This window comes from Dicentrarchus labrax, unplaced genomic scaffold (assembly GCF_905237075.1).
Source record: "Dicentrarchus labrax unplaced genomic scaffold, dlabrax2021, whole genome shotgun sequence".
NCBI lineage: Eukaryota > Metazoa > Chordata > Actinopteri > Moronidae > Dicentrarchus > Dicentrarchus labrax.
In genome coordinates, this window is record NW_026136710.1 from 2,178,731 (window position 1) to 2,200,574 (window position 21,844).

A 21,844-nucleotide genomic window follows, 5' to 3' on the forward strand; every position below is an offset into this window, starting at 1 on the left:
TGTTACAGTCAGAAAGTGAGGAACATCTGATCAAATAAACTTTTTTAGACTTTCTTTGAGTTTGTTAGTTTACATTGACAAACATTTGACTGTGCTTTCCAACAGCAGGGATTATTAAATTGAGCAGATTTCCTCCCAGAAGCAGCTGATGTGCTTCCAGTTTAAAGGACTGATGGGGTTCGAACTGCTGGATCTAACCCTCCAGGAGCAGGTCTGAGACGTAGCGTGTGTTTATCTAAAGCATGTGATGTTCTGGTTGCACCGAACAGAGATAAGACAATACGTAACAAAGGAGGGGAGGGAGAGAGGGTTGTATCCATGTCCGTGTTTGAACATCTCTGTCAGCAAATTAGTGCAGGGTGCCGTGCTGAGGACAGGGGGTTTTCAATCCAATATGCCAGAGTCAGCTCTCCTCGTTACATAAGGGATCTTTAGACTCCCCCCCCCGGCTGTGAACACACGGCCCGCACATAAACACACAGAACTTGTATTCTTTGATGGTTCAAAGGAGAAAACAAAGCGAGCCAACGCAGTAATCAAGTAGTGCCTGCCTGCAATCTAATCACAGTAACATTTTAATGAAGCAGGCACAGATAAGCCCGGATGAGTCCTGTTTGACCCCACTGGCTGCTGAGCAAAGGTTAGGAAGAGCCAACACACACACACACACACACACACACACACACACACACACACACACACACACACACCTCCTTTATACTGCGTCAGCCCTCACATTTCCCTCCCAAGAGGAGATGAAAGCCAACACAACCACAGCACTACACCTTTTACGTTAATGAGCTAATGAAAAACCACAGGAAGGTAAATTGAACTTCACCAGGAGCACCACAGACTGAAAGCAGCCTGTTAAGAGTTTTTAACATTAAAGCGCAGTACGCCACAGGATGTAGGCCCGAGGGTTACTTCCCCACTGAAAGAGCAAAGAGCAAGGGTTGAGGTCTGAGGTTGACGTCCTGCCTCCGATCACACCTTCACAATGAGAGAACTCTGGAGGCATGGAGAGACACAAACACACATACTGTAGGAGAAGTGTCGTCACACAGCTTCTCATTTACTCTTTTAGGGCTGATTCGGACCCCCCCCCGCCCCCTGACACCGAACTGTTGTTCGACCTCTGTGACCCCTCAGCGCCACCGGGACAAAGCACAACGCGGTGAAAGTGAACAATGCCACTATTAACTGTGGAAACATCCTATTACAGCTCATAACAATCACCTGTTTTTGAACTCAGGGGCCCCGACCTTTTCATTAGGCACAATGACAGTTTGCTGCAAGCGTGCATAACACACCACACAAACACACACACACACACACACAACACACACACACACACACACACACACACACACACACACACACACACTTTACAATTAGTTCTCTTTACACTATAGCGACGAAACTGACACCTCCATGTTTATTTAACACAGTAATGGGCACTCATTAAATATGTTTCCAAATCAGACGACTGAATTAGAGCTGCACAATTAATGGAAATATTATATATATTCTATATTATACATGGCTGCAGTCTCTTTGATAAAGGTAAAATGTGTGACAGCAGCATTATAATGAAGTACTGTAGCTCTGAAGAGTACGAAGGAGTATTAGGGCCAGACTAAGGGAGAAAAATATAATTTTTTGGGTGGAAATTACGAGAATATATCATGTCATATGTCATAATAATAAAAATTTAAAAAAGCTTTGATAGTTATTAAGATCTGACAACAGGTAAGCTAACGTAGTGATCATTTCATTGTTAAACACTTTTGCTGGCTGAGCCAAATGAAAGTTCTCATAAAATTACGACTTTATTCTCGTATTATTTTGACTTTATTTTCGTATTATTTTGACTTTATTCTCACAATGTTACGACTTTATTCTCGTAATATTACAACTTTATTCTTGTAATATTACGACTTTATTCTACAATATTACGACTTTATTCTAGCAATATTACGACTTTATTCTCACAATGTTACGACTTTATTCTAGCAATATTACGACTTTATTCTCATAGACCTAATATTACGACTTTATTCTCGTAATTTCCCGACAAGTCTGGCCCTAATACTCTGTCGTAGAAGAGAAATATTGTTCTACAAATGTAAGAAAACCCCCAACAAATGTCACATCATCATGTTTTTAGCTTTTTTTAGTGAACGTGATGCAAAGATTATCTGAATTATATCACAATATCTGTCAAAATAATCTCAATATGACTTTTCTACCACATCATGCAGCCCTGGACTGAATTCCCAGTCAAACTAAAGTCAGCCAATAAACACTATATTAATTAATAATGGCGGATTGCTTCCCAGACGTGTTAAAGGACAGGTATAGGAAGGGAGAACGGGGGTGTGTGTTAGCAACCATAAAGTGAGCTGTCTTATCTTGCTTCCTCAGAAACTATAACTTACTATACAGTGTGTACTGATAACATCAACAGGATACACACACATGCAAAACCAAATGTGACTTATTGTGGCATGAATGAAGACTGAGAGGGGCATTTTCTATACCTACCATACCTTCATAAAAATTACGGGAAATTACCGTTTGAGAAACCTCCAATCTTCTAAATGTTCCTTATGTGTCTAATAAAACCAGTGAGTTTAGTCTTTATGCCCCTAACCTGTTGGAAATCACTGCCTCTGAGGATGGCAAGGTGTTTTTTTATTGGAAATTTAGTCTTTTTAATCTGGCTTTTAATTAGTAGTAATGTTACAGACGTAGTTTTTAAGTTTTAATCATTGGTTTTTAGATTATTTGTCTCACTGGTGTTTATTTTTATATCGACTTTCGCCTTTTATTGTGTCTATTATATATTCTATTGCAACTGTATTTATTGTTGTTTTATTTCTGTTTTTATGTGCTGTTGTGAAGCACTTTGGGCTGAGTTACTTTTTACATTTTGGTATAGAAAGTGGGCAGGGATTGTCGCCAGTCCATAAAAACGCTCCAATTAATTCAGAACAAAAGTAGAACAGGAGCCAGAGCCTTCAGTTACCAAGCTCCTCTCCTGTGGAACCAGCTTCCAGTTGTGGTTCGGGAGGCAGACACCCTCACCACATTCAAGAGTAGGCTTAAGACATTGCCTCTTTGATAAAGCTTATAGTTAGGGCTGGATCAGGTGAGTCCTGAACCATCCTCCTCGTTATGCTGCTATAGGCCTAGACTATCGGGATTTCCCATGGTGCACTGAGCTCCTCCCTTTCTCTCTCTTTCTGCACTCATTCATGTTCCATTAATGCATGTTACTAACTTCACTTCTTCCCCGGAGTTCTTGTGCTTTCTTGTCTCGCAGGTTCTTATCGATCCTGGTGGAGCCTCCTGTCATGGTCCTGCTAGATTGCCATTGCCAATACTGTTGTTGCTGTGCACCTGTCTGTCTGTCTGTCTGTCTCTCTTCTGTTGTCTGTCTGTCTGTCTTCTCTCTCTCTCTCTCTCTCTCTCTCTTCTTTCTCTCTCTCTCTCTCTCTCACCCCAACTGGTCGAGACAGACGACCACCCACCTAGAGCCGGAGGATCTGTCCTAGGTTTCTGCCTTTTAACAGGCAGTGTTTTCCTTGCCCTTGTCTCCAAGGTCTTGCTCATGGTGGTACTGTTGGGTCTCTGTAATTAATGTTTTAAAGAGTTCGGTCTAGACCTGCTCTATTTGAAAAGTGTCCTGAGATAACTTCTGTTATGAATTGGCGCTATACAAATAAAATTGAATTGAATTGAATTGAATTGTTCTGGGTTTTTGCTCCATCATCATCAGATTGTTCGGCAAAAGACAAGCGGTACTTATTATTCTCCCATGGAGCAACTTGGCATCTGCAGCAGAGGAGCTACGTGTGCTAGCAGACACATTTTAATGAAGTTATAAACTCAAATGTACTGAAGTAAGAAGTAGATTACTGGCTCAAAGATATACTAAAGAGTAGAAGTACAGTTTAGTATTCGTTCTTTATAAAACTCCTCGTGTGTGTGAAAAAGAAGTGCTTATAATAACCGGATGTACCTTTGATCTAAATGCAAACGGCAGCATGATCTGAATTTCTCCATCTATCTACAACCACAGCCCTCGAACTAACAACCATAAAGCACATCGGCTTATCTTGTTGCCTCAGAAAGTGTTGATAAGAACAACATTAAAGACATCAAAGAATAAAAAGAACTGGTCAAATGCAGTTTAATTAAAATAAATAAAATGATGTTAAAAAGGCACAAGTTTGTAATAAGGCATTACAAACACTGTACACCTTGAACCTAATGGCTTTATTGATAAATTGTGTGAAGCATAGCTTGCTCTGTCTTTAAGCTAACTCTTGAATTCATCCAATCCACAGCTTCTTAGAAAGTCAGAGTGGCCGACTCTTTCTAAGAAGCAATAATATCTGCAGTTATTAAAGTTAGTGTATCATTAACAAACCAATATTTTATTATAATAATAGAGAAAGTCTTCTGTTTAAACATTGGCTCAGAACAAACACAAACGTGTACTGACTGCAGTTTTGCTCTAACCGTGACATTAAATTGGCCACAGCAAAGGATAAAATACAATTTAAAGTTGCCAGGACAACAATATTTGTAAGTAATATTTAATCTATCTCTAAATCTTCAGGTTTTCCAGGTTTTTCCAGGAACCCTGTTGGAGAGCCTTATAGTTTTGGAGGTGGAACACGGTGTATAAACACTGCTCTAGCACATAACGTCTCCTTTATCGGCTGCTCGCTCTCCTCACCCAGTTTATTGTGGGCAGTGATGATATCAGAAGGCGAGGGCTGCAGGTCAGCAGCCATGATGCCCAGAGGATCCAGCTGAGCCACGTGGTGACCCCGGACCTACGGTTTATTCCAATGCGAGGCGGAGTAAAGGTGGGTGGGTGGAGGGAAAGAAAGGGAGGTTGGAGGCCGACGGTGGAGGGGAAGACCACTCAGGATAAAGAGTGTGGGAGTTTATGAGTGTGTTCAATGGGCAAAGAAAATAAAAGAAGGAGGTAAAAACAGCAGGGTGGAAAGAAAGGTGACACCCAATGAAAGGTTGTTTAAGGAAAAACAAAATACCAGGGAGAAGGAAGGACAGGGAAAGAGAGGAAGACATTAGTAAACGTGTAAACAGGTTCATATTTCTCACCAACGTTCTGGAAACCAACGGTACACGGGGCATCGTCAAAGTCCACACAGCTGATGTCAAGAGGGTCCAGCTTGGCTATGTGATGCCCTCTTACCTACACACAGGGCAACAGCTCAGTACATGTGTGTGCAACAGGTCAGCATTTGTCAACCCAGTCTGTCCGTTATAAACTGCTGACCACTTCCTGTAACATTTCCTAACTCGTCCACACGCGTTAGCGAGACTCCCAGACACAGATATGGGTGAAAGGTCGCACAGAAACTGCTAAAAAAGGATGAACTGCTGGACAAAGAATCGGTTGTGCTGCACTTAAGATGAAACCTTGACTTTGTTTTTACATGTTTTTGTGTTTAAGTGATTAATGGGGACAACAAGTGTTGAATTTGGTCGAGTGCTGAGCGATGGCTGCAATGTTATCCTCGGGGCAACTGCACACCGTCAATGCACGTCCACTAAAAGTGTTTGTTTTTGTTATTATTATGATTATAAGGAGATAGACCTTTTTGTTAAAGAGTAAGATGCTTTGTGTTTACCCAGAAACTGTCAATCCACCAGACTCCATTAACAAAAACAGTGATTTTAGCTTGCAGAATATGTGAGTCTACCGCCACCTCTATCAGTTTCCCTTCAACGCAGCTGTGATACGACTGCAGGTCAGTAAACAGTCAAATGAGGCTGAAAACTAAAGTATGAAGAGGAATGAAAAAGTAAAACTAGTAGTATATTAAACAAGGGCATAACATTTTTATTTTTGATCCCCTAAAATGTCCCCTAATCTGAATTTAATGGATTATTTGTAAAATAAACCATAATTACAGTCTAGACATTGTCGGTCTGCTGTTTGTTCTTTATCATTTCTTATCATTAGCTCAGGTGTGTGCAGTTTACCTGGTACGCTCGTATGAGTGATTGTACCGCTAGATGATCCTCCACCAGCTTCTCCACGTTGGGCTGAGCCGCCACCCGGGCCTGGACACTGGCCAGTCCCTGAGAGGACCCGCTGAGGGGCGGAGGGCTCTGGTAGGCCGCACCGGGCGGCGCTCCAGCGTTGGCGTTACGGAAAAATATATCCCAGGACTGCAAGGGAGAAAGGAGAAAGAGGAAGACAGGAGATACATTACTCAACATGTTTAAATATTTAGTTATAGATTATATACTGTTACGTATAAAGGTGCAAACTATTTTAATAATCAATTCATCGCTTTCTCTCCAAATTCTCTGATTTCAGCTTCTCCAATGTGAATACTTCCTGCTTTATTTAGTCCTCAGTGACAGTAAACTGAATATCTTTGGGTTGTGGACAAACAAGACATTTGAAGACTTTGGGAAACACTGATCAACAAACTTTCTTTAATTTTAAAACAACAATTCTCTAAATCTCAGGACAGATGTTTGCTGTGTTTTGATAAGAAGAGCGACTGAAGATGAGGGTTCATCTTATTTCACCATCTTATTTTTAAGGTTACTCACAAACTACTTTAATGTGCTCACACACACCTTCCACACACACACACACACACACACACACACACAGCAGTTTGCCAGCCCACCTCTTTCTGTTTCTCTCTCCAGGGATGTGTCTGCTCTGTTGGCTTTCAGTATGTCAGCAATATGTTTCATAAAGACGCCCAAAAAAACATGATTTTTATTCACCTGTGATTCAGTTTCCCCACTGATGACGTGTGTGTGTGTGTGTGTGTGTGTGTGTGTGTGTGTGTGCAGGTTGGTTATTGTCTGTGCTGCACGAATTGTATACTTTTATATATATATATATATACAGTATATATATATATCATGGCCGGTTCTGGTGCTCATTCTCCTGTGCTAGCTATGCTATGCTACCAGTGTAAACAAACCTCTCTGTCCAGATTATTAAAGTGGGTCGACAAAGAGTCCCCTCAGCGACTAATTAGGGGGCAGCACTAACATATATATAAAGTATACTGTAGTATTATTAAGTGTATTCTTACCATTACTATGGTGGTGAATAGAGAGAGAGAGAGGCGTGATTAGAATTGATACTCTACGGGCAACGGCAATTGATCTAACAGCTGATGAGATATTGAGAGAATGAGAACCGACTGACTTTGTCGTGGCTAAATACGCACACACACGCACATGTTTAAGTTTCTAACCAGAGAGGAGAGTAAGTGGCTTACTGCTGTGAGAGGATTTTAAGATCAAAGGAAAAAGAAGCTTCTTCACATCCGCCTCGGTAGACAGAAATCAGCTTACAGGTAGAGTGACACAACATTTTTACCACAACATTAACACTAAAACAACATCCACACCTTCCACACACACGCTGTTTGTTTGGTTTCACTGTGTGAAAGCTTGTGTGTGTTCCAGGTTAATCCTTTTAATGATGTTTATCAGCTTATTGATTGTAAATCTGACATTGTTCTACTTGGCCCACCAAAAGCAAAGTTTAAAGTTCCAGATAAGTGACCTGGCACCAGTTTTTAAGGTTTGTTTGTCAATGCTGGTCTAAATTATGAGGCTGAATTCAAAAGAGCTATTCAGTGTTGTTTTGACTGTTTAAAGAATTAGGTCATTTCTGACTGGAGTCAGTGATTTCAGTCATCTTCTGGCTGTTTCTAATTGTGGGTAGAAACCTGATTTGTTCCCTTTAGAGCATTTACAGTAGTGACTTTGTGCTGTAAAGTGTTGTGATTCCCACTCCTGACACTCCTTATGATGGCTCCAACTGTTTTAAGGGATCTAGTTTGATATGATAAAAGGAAAACGTTATTAAAAAAATACTTTTATGTCCATATAATGTTAGTCAAAGCCACAGGGAGCCACTGGAGAGAGGCTACATCCAGAGTCATATTAAGGATTGGGTGATTGGACGAATATATCGCCTATCTGTTGTTTTTTGGGCGATTTTTGTCATTTTATTCAGTTAATTTAAAGGTCTGCCTCAGAATGAGAGAACAGCTGGATTTTCACATCTAACTGCGGCAAATTGAGAGTTTATTTCGACTAGTTTGACGACAGGAAATACAGGTACAAGGTGATTCACTGAGGCTCCAAACAAGACTCGCCAAGGACAGCCCCGGGACAGGAGACGAGTAGAGGAGGTCAGAGGGCATCAGAGAGGCAGCGACAGCGAGTAGAGTCACAATATTTTTACATCTAACGCTGTTAGTTAGTTAGACAGCAGAGTTGGGACAGCGTGAGGACTAATAAAGATGGTTTGGTGAGTTTTATTTAGTTTCTGTAAAAGAAAGAAACTTGAATTCAGAAGCTGTACGGTCGTATTTATCTGTTTAATGTTCCTTTCTTGACATTTGGTGAGTTTATTTTCTAGTTTAAAGTTATTAGAGCTTGTTGCACGTCGATAACTCGCCAGTTGTTGGACTGACAGTGGTCGGCTGGATCGCCCAACCCTTAATCTTCAACCGTTTAGTAGCCTTAAATGTGCCTGACAGGCAGTAGTCAGTTTGGCCACTTAGAAGCTAACAAGGCTTCTTTTACTTTTATACAACACATTTTAAACTCCTGTGTTAAACGTCTTTTATTGTGAAACAACTTGTGCGACTGCGTTTCAGAGAACATTGACAGTGTTTACCGTCAGTCACGCTCTACTATCCAAACACACACAGCACTGATAGCCTCTATTTGTACCTTTACCCTACTACAGTGAGGAACAGGTAGCACTGAGGACTCATTATTTATCTTTTCAGGTGACCCAGGGTAAAAAGGACAGGACTGAACATTCATTGGTTTTCAAGCAGACATGTTGCACCAGGTGATGTACCATACCTTGTGCACATTCCTGGGATTCTCCAGCCACGCGTAGTACATCTCCTCCACATAGTTAGAGCTGGTGCCGTTGAGGAAGGGCTCAGCAGCCACAGATGTGTTCAGGCGCCTCGCGGGCTGAAACGTCCTTAAGCCCCCTTCTGCCGGCAGCAGTCTGGGCTGCGACGGGCCCGGGGCCGTCTGCGCAGCCGTTAAAGGCCGAAGCCTCGCAACTGTAGTCCTTAAGCGGTGCATGGCTGCAGATCAGCCACAGCTCCTCGCTCCTTCCTTCACGTCCTGGAGGGAAAACGCACGATCCCGGTCAAAAAAGACCCTCCAGGCTCCTCGGTGGTCGCTCCTCTCGCTGCTCCACAGCTCCGTCTCTCCTGCTGGCCGTACAGTGGATCCTGCTGACTGTAAAGGCAAATATTGTCCATCAGAAACAAACATCAGTGCAATAAATCCAAACCAACAATGTGATAGACAGCTCTAAATACCCTGCAGCCTGTGGCACTCAGCTACAAGCCCCCTGGTTCCTCCTTAAGACGTAAATATTTAAAAACAGGTCACTAATATCAACTTTAATGTCTAAAGAAGTCCCAGTTATTTCCTGAAACAGCTGGGAATTGTAGTTTTTAACCAGCACTGGGAAATGTACATATACATACAATATAATCTGTTTTTATTGTGCAAACTGCAACGTAGTAAAACTTTATAAAAGTTACACAAACACTATAAACTAACTTACAGTATTTAAGCATTTAAAGAGATATTTCTCTGATGTTTTATTGCACAAGACACAAACGGGTCCCAGCAGTTGCTCCTGTTATGTAATGGTATGTCGCTATATGAATAATTACCATCACACAGGAAATTAAAACCGGTTTACCAGTTCATCCGGTCGTATGGAGAGCATCCCGTATGTCACCGGTAAACACGGCTGTTACTGTAATGAAGGAACCAACGTCACCATACTTGTTTATACAATATATAGACCATCTCCAGACTTATTCTTTAATGATTACAAATGACCCTTTGTGCTTGTCTTAGTTCTCAGTATGTCCAGATCAGGTGATAAACCAGTACAGTACAGTGGCTGCTGTACATCCTAAATATAGCTCATAACCATAAAATCTGGGTACAGTACACCCCGATCCCATATGTACCCCCCCAGTCTATATCCAACCCCCAATAACAACACACAAAGCTGTTCCCATCATTATTTCATTTAGTGCATCATTCTCTGGAGACTAAATAAAAGTTATGTACATTTAGTATACATTATATACACATTTTATCTTTCTTATTGCTTTAATTTCTTTATATCTGCCTGCTTTCTTCTTTTATTTCATGTAGTTTTCAGTATAGCTTTTATTAAATACTATACTTTAACGTTACTACTTTATTTTGGTACCTGTAAAGTCGATTTTTATTGTGTTATTTTTATCCTTTTATTCTATTTTTACGATCGACTTTATTTAATGTTTACTCCATTCTGTCTTATCAATCGTCTGCGAAGCACTTTGAACTGCGCTGAACTGTATGAACGGTACGAAAGCAATAAAGTTTGATTGATTGATTGATTGATTAAACCCTTAAACTAACCGTAACCGTTACACCTTCAGCCTGAACCGTGACATATAAACGTTAATGGGGGCACTCAACCTGTGAACGTATCAATGTCCCCACAACATAACAAACACACACACACACACACACACACACACACACACCAACGGCTCCGCGCTCGAGCGCACACAAACTGTTTGTTTGTTTTAAACCGCAGCGTCTCGCGCAAGTTAAACTGCCACCGTTTGCTAACCGCTAAGCTAACACTTTTTAGCTCTGAACTTTTAATTGTTCGTTACCTGTTTTTCCCACTGCAGACGCTCGCGCTGCTTCCTTCCAGAGCCTCTCGTGCGGTGAGCGAGGAGCAAACTCAGCACTGTTCCCGTGCTGACGGAGCGCGAGCTGGACGCGGACTGCAGCGGCGGCGGGAGAGCTGAGTCGCGCGCTCGGGCACTGTCTAATCGCCCTGGTGCTGATCCGCGTCACGCCTGCGGTGACGTCACAACGGTGCGGTTGCATCAGAAAGATAAACTTATTTTTTTTTATTTATTTTTTTTTATAAAACTTTTAAAGAGGGTTCAACTTTATTTTAATAACTTCCTCTGTTCAGCATTTCTAAGCAGAATATTAAAATAATTATTATAAATGATATATTATTATAAATTAATTAACGGTTTTTACCTCACTGTAATGCAGAGATAAGTTATTGTTATTGTTTATGTGTTTGTTTATGTATTGTCAACAACTATGTTTTTGGTTGGTTGACACAAATGTATAACTTAATATTTGACATTGTATGTTATATTCGATAAAACATTAAATGTGGTTTATTACTTATTTATAATAATAATAATAATAATAATAATAATAATAATAAAAATAATAATATAAACTTGTGTTATAAAGAACCTTTCATACACTAAATGCAGATCAAAATATTTTACAAAATAAAACATAAAAGAACAGATCATTTAAAGTAAACAAAATAAGTACGACAATAAATAGCTTGACAGTGGAGCTAATAAATCTTATATAATTTATTTATTTTATTAATTGTATTTATTATGATTATAATGAAGTAAAAATACAGCAAACTCCAGCTGCCAATGCAGTTATAGATACTTCATATAACTGTTGATAAAGTAATATTAATAACTTGTAAATGCAAAATAATTAATATGATAAAAATGAATAATAAAAACAAATATAATGTAAGTCACTGTGTGAAAGTATGAAATGTTTTAACTTTTTGTTAAAATGTTTTGTTAAGCATTCATTATGAAAATGTAGCCTTGCACACATCAGTATAAAGTGAAAGTCATATAATTTTCCATCATAAAGTCTCATCCAGTGATTTACAATATGAATTACTTGAATGGAATATATCTTTATAACTCTGAGTTTTTATAGCTTGTAGTTTATTTGGATGAATTTGTTCCCAGAGAGGCCACCGTATCCGTGTCCTGCTGCCACTTACTGTAATGTTAATGTGTGTTAATGTAGTTTCTGTTCTGGTGAGAAACAACTCCACTGCTGATGTTAATGAGCTCTTTGTGATACTAAACACAGACCGAGAGATAGAGAGAGCATTTACATTAACTCATATTCAATATTCAAATGTTACTTAAATGTACTACAAGGAGTTTAGGGGATAATGAGGTCATTATATTGGTGCAGAAATATTCAGAATTGGGGTCAGAGGTCACCTACAGGGTCACTTTAGGAGTAGGACAGTCGACATTGAGGTGACTTTTAGTGTAAGAGGAAGGAAAGATATCGTTAGCCTGTTAGCTCTTTGTTCTACTTGTGCTCTGAGACGTCTGTGGTCTCTTATAGATAATGTAAAACATGTCAAATGTACACATATATAATAATATATTAATATATAAGTGATGGGGTTGCAAGGTCTTCCTGATTTTAAGGTGTGCTAGAAGTTGGTCTGTATCTATCAGGGACAATAAAACACTGAATCTGTCAAAAAAAAGAAACCTATTAAGTCTGTTTGATTGTTAAATGTTATAAAAAATACAACAATACAGACCGAAAATTGTATAAAAAGTTCCTTTAACAGGAAATAATCTGCTCAAAATTCATCAAATCACTGGTTTTATACAGAATTCCTGCAGTTACTGAGTCCACTGTTTGTGTTAATCGTACAGTTTTATAATATGTTATAAAACATCCATAAAATATGTCACTTAATGAGTTTATTTAATGATAGGAAACTGTTTTAGTGAGCACCTCTTCATCTGAATATAGTTTCTAGATCCATAGAGCTCAGAGTTAAAATAATACTTTACGAGTGTAAAGCAGACCTTTGTACTGTAAACGTTTATATGTTCTGGTTCTGAGCCAGATGTTCTCCACTGCCCCCGAACGGAGCAATAAACATCAACCTTTGTCCCGACACTGATTATATAAACAGCCTGTTAATGAACTTCACAACCGGACCGCATCGACGTCACATCAGACCCTCGGTTAAAGTACAATAATGTATAAATATTACATTACAAGTAACTGAAGTAAAGGTATTTTAAGCTAAATGGATTTAAAGTATCTGTAATAAAAAGTAAACATTCTGCAGTAAAACTAATATTATAAATTACATTAATACTGATGCATCCAGGTGGAGCTCGTTTAAACTACTTTATATACAGTTTAGTCCACTGGTTTTGAGGTGGAAAGAAGTTCTGGTACAAATATTTGTATCTGACTTTTTCTCTCAGGTACCGGAGCTTTTTTGGGGGCTTTTAAAAGAACCAAGTATGAAGGATTTATTGGCATCTAGCGGTTCCAGATTGCAACTAACTGAACACTGCTCGCGTATTGTATAATTCAATGAATGTACTGTTTTTACACACCAAAAAAAACAAACTGATTACATCGAAACCTTTTAAATAGATCAATCTTTAATAATTTTATTACTTAATTTAGATTTTTTTTTTATTTGTATTGTGAAAATAAAATACTTTGGTAAAAAGTGCTTAATCAATAATGTTTCTTAAACTTTTACTAGAAGTTTGTGTTTCAATGTAAACTGTTTCAACACTGTGTATCATTAATATTATTAATTATTTAATATCTAAACTTTGATGACCTGAACACAAGCTGCACTAGAAGAGTCAGGAAGAATAAAAACACTGAATCTGTCAAAAAAAAAGAAGCCAATTAAAGTTGTATGATTGTTGAATATTATAAAATATATATAATAGAGACAGAAAATTCTTTAAAAAGTTCCCAAAAATATCAGAAAAACTGATCTCTGATCAATATTATCAGGAAATAATCTGCTCAAAATTCATTAAAATCTCTTGTTTTAACACAAACTTCCTGCAGTCACTGAGTTCATCGATCAGTTCCGTCCCTTTCCACCACTGTTCCTGTTTACCACCTGTGTTATCAACACCCACTGATTCCCTTTTATTGATCCCTGACACACACACACACACACACACACACACACACACACACACACACACACACACACACACACACACACACACACACACACACACTCTGTCCTGGGAGATAACAACGAGAGGAGTAAAGTGGCTCTCTGCATTGTCGTTTTATTGGTTCACACACTGATTACATCTGATCACATTTTAATATTGATAAGACTCGGAATGCACACCAGAGGAATCATCATCATCATCATCATCATCATCATCATCATCATCATCATCATCAGCAGCAGCAGTATAATCAATTTAAAAAAGAAACACTTTACATACAGTCGTCTCCTGATCTGAACCGAGGAGAATAAACCTTGAGGATCTTCTGAGGCTGTTCAGGAACGCGAGCGAACGCTGATTAATGGAATAAGGATTGATTATTAATCTAAAGGGAGCAGTAATCCTATTAAAGCACTGATACTAAGGGTTGAACTGTGGCCCCTGTCTGAGAGCTTCAAACAGTCAAATAAATAAAGAGAAGCACCACAGAGAGTCTTGCAGAGCGCCTGTCTTATAGTAATTCACCCACTGTTTGTTAATGTGACTCAAACACAGGCTCCATAATCAATAAGACTTATATCTGCAGTGTTTGTACGATTGCTTTGGCTCAGTTTGACTCCATTTCTCCTTATTTTAACGTCATTACCAGACGAGGAGCAACGCAAAACAAAGTATTGGTAAGAATCTGGTGATATGATACACAATACAGTGGATTAAGATTCAATATAAGATAACATATAATCAATATATTGTGATACTGTAGGTAAGGGAGGGTGACCAGGTGTTCCAGTGGTTGTGAAGAGAAAGCAGGAAGGATGGAAAGAGCCACAAAGAACAGGAAATGTACAAAGACTGCTACTGCGACTATCAAGGAAAGTTTCATTAGAAGTAAAAAATACATTTAAATCCTTCGCTTAAGGAACCTTTAACCTGGATCGTTTGCTACTGAATCGACCGGAGGACAAAGCAAACAGATGTTACGAGCTGAAGGGACGAATAGAAGTGTTTAACTTAGACAGACGTTATAATGTTTTCCAGCATTTTCTGTAGTTTACTTTATGAAATAGATTATAAATTAGATTTCTAATGTCAGCAAACTTTGTGGTCAAACAGAAACTCGATATGACCTGGTATAAATGTAGGATTTAATGAGTCGAGACTATATTATCTGTATTTACAGTGTTTGATGAATAAAAAACACCAAAAGATCATTTTAAATATTCACTTCTGAGTACGTTGCTTTAATTTCTGGTTGTTATGATGAAATGACGTCGCTGTTTTATAATATAAAGACTTTATGAAAAAGCTTAATTTGATTAAATTGAACATAACGCTCTGATGAACTTTGATACATTATGTATTAGCTAATGATTATTTTAATCATCATTATCAATCTGCTGATGGTTTTCTTGATTAATCAACTGATTGTTGAGCTTTTATGGAAAATAACAATTTTGTCCAACTAAAATTAAAACAATCCAAAGATGTCCAGTTTACAATCATAGAAAATAGATGAATGTTTGGTATTTATGTTTAAAAAGTGACGTGAAAATGATCTTTTAAAGCTCTAATATGTCCGTTTTGTGAGTTTTTGAGGACAGAATATTGAGTTAAAGCATTTTGTGTAATAACTTTTAATTCTCTGTTGAGCCAAAGCAACCGTGAAAAATACCGTAAAGGCAGTTTGAGAGGAAGTAACTGAAAATCTTCCTCTCGGGGGTCCAACTGCTCAGATCTTTATGGTGAACTCTGAGTTTCAGTCACACGTTCAGTCTCTGTTGTTGGATGTCGGTGCCCTCTTGAGGAGAAGTTGGTTCATTATCACAAAGCTGAAAACAAGGCTGGTTTTTCTACTGATGGTTGGGGGCATAAAGGTCACAGACTATATCAACAGGGCCTTGTTCAGCTGTTTAAATCGTATATTTGGGTCTTTTTCTTGAAAATGCTGCATTTTCAAAATAAAACTAGGCTAAATTAAGACCCTAATGTGACATTTTCTTCAGTCTGGTTAACAAAAGATGAATTAGCTTCTTGGGTTTTGTCTTTGATACTTTAAACTGAACCATAAACTTTATTTTTGGTGTAATTGTTCCTGGTTATACGTCACCAGTGCCTTGTTTAGCTATTTAAAATAGTACATTTGTGAAGTAAAAAGCTGCTTTTTCATAATAAAACTAATCTAAATTAAGACCCTGATGTGACATTTTCTTCAGTCTGGTCGACTCTAACAAATAAAAGATGAAATAGCTCCTTTGTCTTTGATTCAGTGCAGAGCCATTTTCAAACTGATCTGGATACAGCAGTTTCTTTAAAAAGGCAATTTTCTGTCACGATCCTCGCCAGTATCCTCACATATTACACTATCATATTAACACAAAAATAGTTTATGCACTTACAAAGCCCAGAAAATAGAGGCGATAGATTATAGCTCACCAACAGCTCAGTCCAAAAAGAGAGAAATCAACAAAATGCACGATAAACACCCAACTTACCAATGTTATTAACTCGGAATATCATGCAATTAAATACCATCTACAGCATAAAATGTCGTTAAGTCACCACGATGAAAACTGGAGATTTACATAAACGGCGCGACACTAAAATCTCAACCATTGTCATAATTTCAGTAGTTAACTTGCAATGTTCAGTACACAGAGACTCAATTAAGAACCACAGTAATAGTTTAGCATGCTGCATGGCTCAGAGAGGAAGGGGCCGGGGGTCAGGGGTCAGGGGGTCAGGGGGATCAACTACACTCCAGAGAAAGAAAGTTCAACTGAGCAAACCACACAGAAGGGATCATTAAACACACCCACCAGTCGGTGTCACTCTCTCTGTGAGACTGGAACTGTTATGCAGCCGTTAGTCGTGCAGAAATAAACAGCCACAGGGAATCAGAACACGGGGACAGAGTCATGCTCGTCGTTAAAAAAAAACAACCAACAAGGGTAAAAGGTTTTAAAAGGGCTAATAAATATACTGTACAGTTGAAAGAGCACAACAACAGACTGCAGCCATAATAATACTAGAAGGAAGGAACAATAACTGGACGTCAGAGGAGTAAAAGGGGGATTCTGCAACAGGAGAGCAGCCGCCGCCGCCAGAGGCCGACCGGAGACAGGACGCCGGGCTGTAAGAGTTTCCTTCTTTTTTTTTTTTTTGGCTGATGTGCCCTCTGCTGTAGCGTAGGTTTTGGCGATGGGAGCGTCGGCGTTACAGTCTGTGGTTGAGGTTGTAGAGAGAGAGAGAGAGAGAAGAGAGAGAGAGAGAGAGAGAGAGCGAGAGAAGAGCGAGGTGGGTGTGGAGAGCGCAGGACGACGACCACAATCCTCAAAAACGCATCAGACTCTTCAGACTCCCTGAAGCCGGCCTCCATCCACCTCCGCCTCTCTCTCAGCTGATACGCTCTCTCAGGTTATTCCTCCTCTGCTCCTCTCTGCCTCCTCGTCCGTCTCATATTCCTGCAGCAGCGAGGAGACAAACAGTTAAACAACCTCTCATTAAAAGCAAACACAAAGATTCAGCTCGGAACAACATGTGTGTGTCTGATAAAAGTATATATTCCACATTAAAATCCTTGAAAAGTCAGATGTGTATTGCTGAGCTGTTACTGCCGGAGGCCGTGCAGACAAACAAAAATAAAACCAGAAGAATAAGAGTTTACAAAGTTCTTTAAAGACGAGGGGACGAAGGAGTGTTGTTGTTAAATTTCATACTTTAGTAAAAAAGAAAAAATCATTAAGGACCAAACAAATATTTTTATGTGTAATTTGCAGCCCAATATGTTGTATTAGCGTTTAATAAGTAATTAATAATAACTTTTCCTCTACCTGGTGATATTTCTTATCTTATCTAACAGTTCTTCCCAATATCTGTCTGTACTATACTATATGTTTTAATTGGATGCTGTCAACATATGGATTGTAAATAATGACAACTAATAGTTAATTTGTACATGGACAGAATGCATGTTGTTGTTTTTCTTACAGCTCCTGCTCCTTAATAATAAAAACAATAATTATATATAATAAAACTCGGTGTTCAGTATGTGTAGTGGTCAACGTGGTTTTTTTTTTTATTCTCTTGGCCGCAGCTTTACATATATTTCTGAAATAACTTCCTCCTTAAAAGATCCACCAGACAGCCAATCAATATCACTTGTCAATATCTCATATAGACTCAGTCTTGTGTTGGACTCTAACCTATTTGGTCTCGACTAGTCTTGGTTTTGGACTCGATAAAGGTGGTATCGACTACGGCTCTGGTGTAAGGTGCATATAGAAACACGGCGGTTCAACACGGCGGCCTCCGTGTGTGAATGTAGTTCCCTGTACCTCATCCCTGCAGCGGGGCAGCATGAGCGCCCGAGCAGTGGAAGTGGACGTTCTGCCACCGGCTTTCCCTGCGGTGCCATACTCTGGTCTCTTCCGATTGGCTGGAGCGGGGGCGGCCCTGCCCGTCGACGAACTGCGTCAGGCGGATGTAGGCGATGCAGGCGGCGTCGTCCCCGATGATGTGCACGTGAGGGTTGAGGATGGTGGTGTGGATGGGTTTGCTGTTCTTGGAGAGGACTGATGGGAGAGAGAGAGAGAGAGAGAGAGGGAGAGGGAGAGAGAGAGAGCGTAGAGTTTAAATTCAACCATGACTCGAGTCAGTTTGTGAAAACAGAAATAATTGTTCTAAAAGTCTTACGATTGTCAAAGTAAAATCTGTGGAAGTCCATTCCCTCCACCAGATTACCGAGCCCCTCCGGCTCAAACGAGGTCAGACCAGGGTCGCAGATCTTCCTGTAAAAACACGCAGGATAAGTTCAGAGTACGACCCTTAAAATATCAGGTTCAAAGTGATGAATGTGCTTTTATATGTCCTGTAAATCCTGTAAACACATCTTAGTTAACATAAATGAATCCCTCCAAAAGACTGAGAGTCACTCATTCACATTAATTAAACCCAACCACTCAGTATTCACATCATTATTTTAAATATTATAATTCCTGTTTGTTCCATTAAGTTGATTTTATATCATCACAAATTTAAAAATGTACCATTTTGATTATCAATTCATTGATTGTCAGCTGTTTTTACAGGTAATGTAATAATTTGCTATAGTGGAAGAAAACTAGTTTAAGTAACACTTGTATATAAGTTACATTAAAAGTACTTTAATAAGATAAATAACTCATTTTAAATACGTTTGGAGAAACTTTAGGCGAGTATCTAACAGTTAACACTTTAAATTGTTGTATCACATGAAAAATTACATTTTTATCAACAGTCAAAGTCAGAATCTTTGAAAAAATAGGAAAAATGCTAAAATTGTGTTTATTTATCAGTTTTTACTTCATGTGTGCATATCTTTAATATTCAACTTCTTATGAGTTCATTAATATCAAATACTTAACTGTGTTCCTTGTAGCCAATTTCTTAAATGTGTGTATGAAACTTTAATGTATATGGAATATAGAGATAGGAGCCCGTCGCATGTGTATACTTAAAATAATATCCCTCATTTTTTATCTTTTCTTTTATCTTATCCATTGAAATATTTCAATTGTGGGCACAAATGGGTTAACACATCAACACATCTGGAGGTAAATAGTAATGGTGGAGTAAAAATAACTATATTTACCTCTCAGAAGGAGTAGAAGTATAAAGTTGGACAAAATTTAAATACAGGTACCTTAGTAAAAGTACTTAGTTACATTAGAGTCTCATCATTTTAGCTTCTGATGAGGATTTTCAGTTTTATCATGCATGACTTTTTCCAGACGGAAATGGGCTTCCATCACTTTACCCTCCCCTCCCTCAATCTGCCCAGCATTATTCTTAATTGCGTGGTAGGTAGAGAGAGAGAGAGAGAGGAGAGAGAGAGAGAGAGAGAGAGAGAGAGAGAGAGAGAGAGAGAGAGAGAGAGGATAAAACAGTGACTGTAATGACTCTTTAATCTTTTAATACAAAGATAAAAAAAAAAACACATTTGTATGTCCATCACATTAATGGTTCTCTATGGCTGACTCGGATCTCTGGTGTTCATTTTACAGGATAAACTCAGACTCAAGAGGCTCCTGTTTGGAGATGTTCACAGAGCAGGAAATAAAGAGAGCTGGACTCACGCGTAGGCCTCAAAGTCTCCATTGTTGACAGCTTCAATCAGCTGCTCCGTGATCTTTATGATCTCCTGTTTGCGAGCTGTGAAGGAGAAACAAAACAAAGTGAGAACTGTGTGGTAAATTTAACCTCACCATGAAGCTCTGAGAGTGCTCCACTGCACAAAACTCGGGGCCTAAAAAACTCCTCCGCAGACGCACAAGAGGCTGAACGCAGCTCAGACTCACCTGAGAGTTTGTTACTCATCGTGAGTCTGATCGGTCATCTCTCATTCATCCGTGAGTGAAGTCTCCTCCATGCTACTGCGCGCGCAACAACAACAACAACAAATACTCCCATGCAAGAAGTTGAGTTGTTTCTCTCTCCATGAGCTTTTTTTCTTTTCTTTCCTCAAAAGTGAAATGTCTCTTCCTGCTCCGTCTCCATCACATCCCCTGTTTACATGTGAGGCTGCTCCGGCTCATCACGCTATTCTTGTCCCAGCGCTTTAGATGAGATTTACTGTGTCCTTCTCCCCTCACTTCCTCCCCACGCTGACAGGAAGGCTTAGCTCGCTCTGATTGTCTCTCTCTCTCTCTCTCTCTCTCTCTGCAGTGCAGGAAGTATTCAGATCCTTTACTTAAGTGGAAGTACTAATTCCACACTGTAAAAATACTTTGCCACAAATAAAAGACCTGCACTGAAAAACTATTAAACTGTTGTTATATATTATATGTTATATCATAAAAGCAGGATTTTACTGGCACCTGACTGTTGTTGGCAGTGCATGGGGAGTTTTGTTTACAGGATTTTGTTTTAGTTGAGCTACATTTGAACTATTTTTGTATCGGACTGCACCTAATGAGAAAGAATTTGCCTCTAGCAACTAAAAGTCGGTATTTTATGTTACTTTATTACCTGCTGTGTGTTTTTCAGTTTTTACACATTATTATTTTTTGTGCTCTTTTGATATCCTGGAGTATGTTTTAGTTATATGATCAATATATAGCAATATGTAAGGTCATGCCACTATGCATCTGTTTTTGGGGATTACTACTATTACTGAAAACCCAAATAAAAACACTTAGAATAAGATTGCGCCTAATGATTATTATTACTGATTATTTTCTCCATTAATCCACTGATTGATTGCTTTTTAGAAATTCTGAAAATGATGAGAAATGTTGTCACAATTACCCAAAGTGACACTTTCACAATTATTTATTTTATTTATGGTTTATTTGATAGAGTCAGAGTAAACATAGACTGACAGCTATCAGCTATCTGATGCAAGTATCATAGTGTTTATAGCAGATATCAATCATTTCCAACACCCGTCTCTAGAAAGAGCTTAAAACAGAAAGGTACAAAAAAAGAGTAAATGGAAACAAAAAACAGAATTAAAGACGACTACATGAGTACAGGTTTGATTTGGTAGCTCTCTAAAAAGTGATGAAGTTAGTAACAAATAACCAGGTAGTCAAACTGTTCGACATATGTGAGAAAATATATGAACTTACAAACAATGCTTGTTTTTGAATCAATAAAAAAAATCTTCATATTTTAATGTCTTAACTTCTTATTTTCATAAAAGCCCTTCTAGAGACGGGTGTAAATTATTACTTTAGTAAATAGTTTACTGTACCCTTAAAATAAACCATAAATGTATTACTCCTATCACTTTATTTTATAAAAGAGAACTAGCCTATATCTTAATTTCATCCAACAACTTTGCACTGTAAATAACCTTCAATCCTTGTATATATAGTTTAGTGTGTTGTCTCTAGCATGATTTTAACTTAAGTGACCTGTCTTTGAGAATCAAGTTAAATGTATATATATTATAT

The 21,844-nt window shown here is 38.7% G+C and overlaps 2 protein-coding genes across 4 annotated transcripts in view; both read right to left on the bottom strand.

The window, feature by feature from the left end:
- The window catches only part of ogdhb (oxoglutarate dehydrogenase b), a 24,764-nt gene extending 13,855 nt beyond the window's left edge, over positions 1-10,909 (bottom strand). Inside the window, exons 1-4 of the mRNA XM_051413121.1 lie at positions 10,755-10,909; positions 8,908-9,300; positions 6,028-6,216; positions 5,140-5,233 (exon numbers count right to left, since the gene is read on the bottom strand). Coding sequence (XP_051269081.1) covers positions 5,140-5,233; positions 6,028-6,216; positions 8,908-9,141 — 517 coding nt within the window. The 5' untranslated portion in view covers positions 9,142-9,300; positions 10,755-10,909. The remainder of the gene's footprint in view (positions 1-5,139; positions 5,234-6,027; positions 6,217-8,907; positions 9,301-10,754) is intronic.
- Positions 10,910-14,999: 4,090 nt separating this feature from the next.
- Positions 15,000-21,844, bottom strand: part of LOC127370769 (calcium/calmodulin-dependent protein kinase type II subunit beta) — a 46,942-nt gene continuing 40,097 nt past the window's right edge. For all 3 annotated transcript variants that reach the window (XM_051413128.1, XM_051413129.1, XM_051413127.1), the window contains 4 exons: positions 20,024-20,099; positions 18,603-18,697; positions 18,245-18,481; positions 15,000-17,371 (listed from right to left, as the gene is read on the bottom strand). In XM_051413128.1, the coding sequence (XP_051269088.1) occupies positions 18,246-18,481; positions 18,603-18,697; positions 20,024-20,099 (407 nt within the window). In that variant the 3' untranslated portion in view covers positions 15,000-17,371; position 18,245. The remainder of the gene's footprint in view (positions 17,372-18,244; positions 18,482-18,602; positions 18,698-20,023; positions 20,100-21,844) is intronic.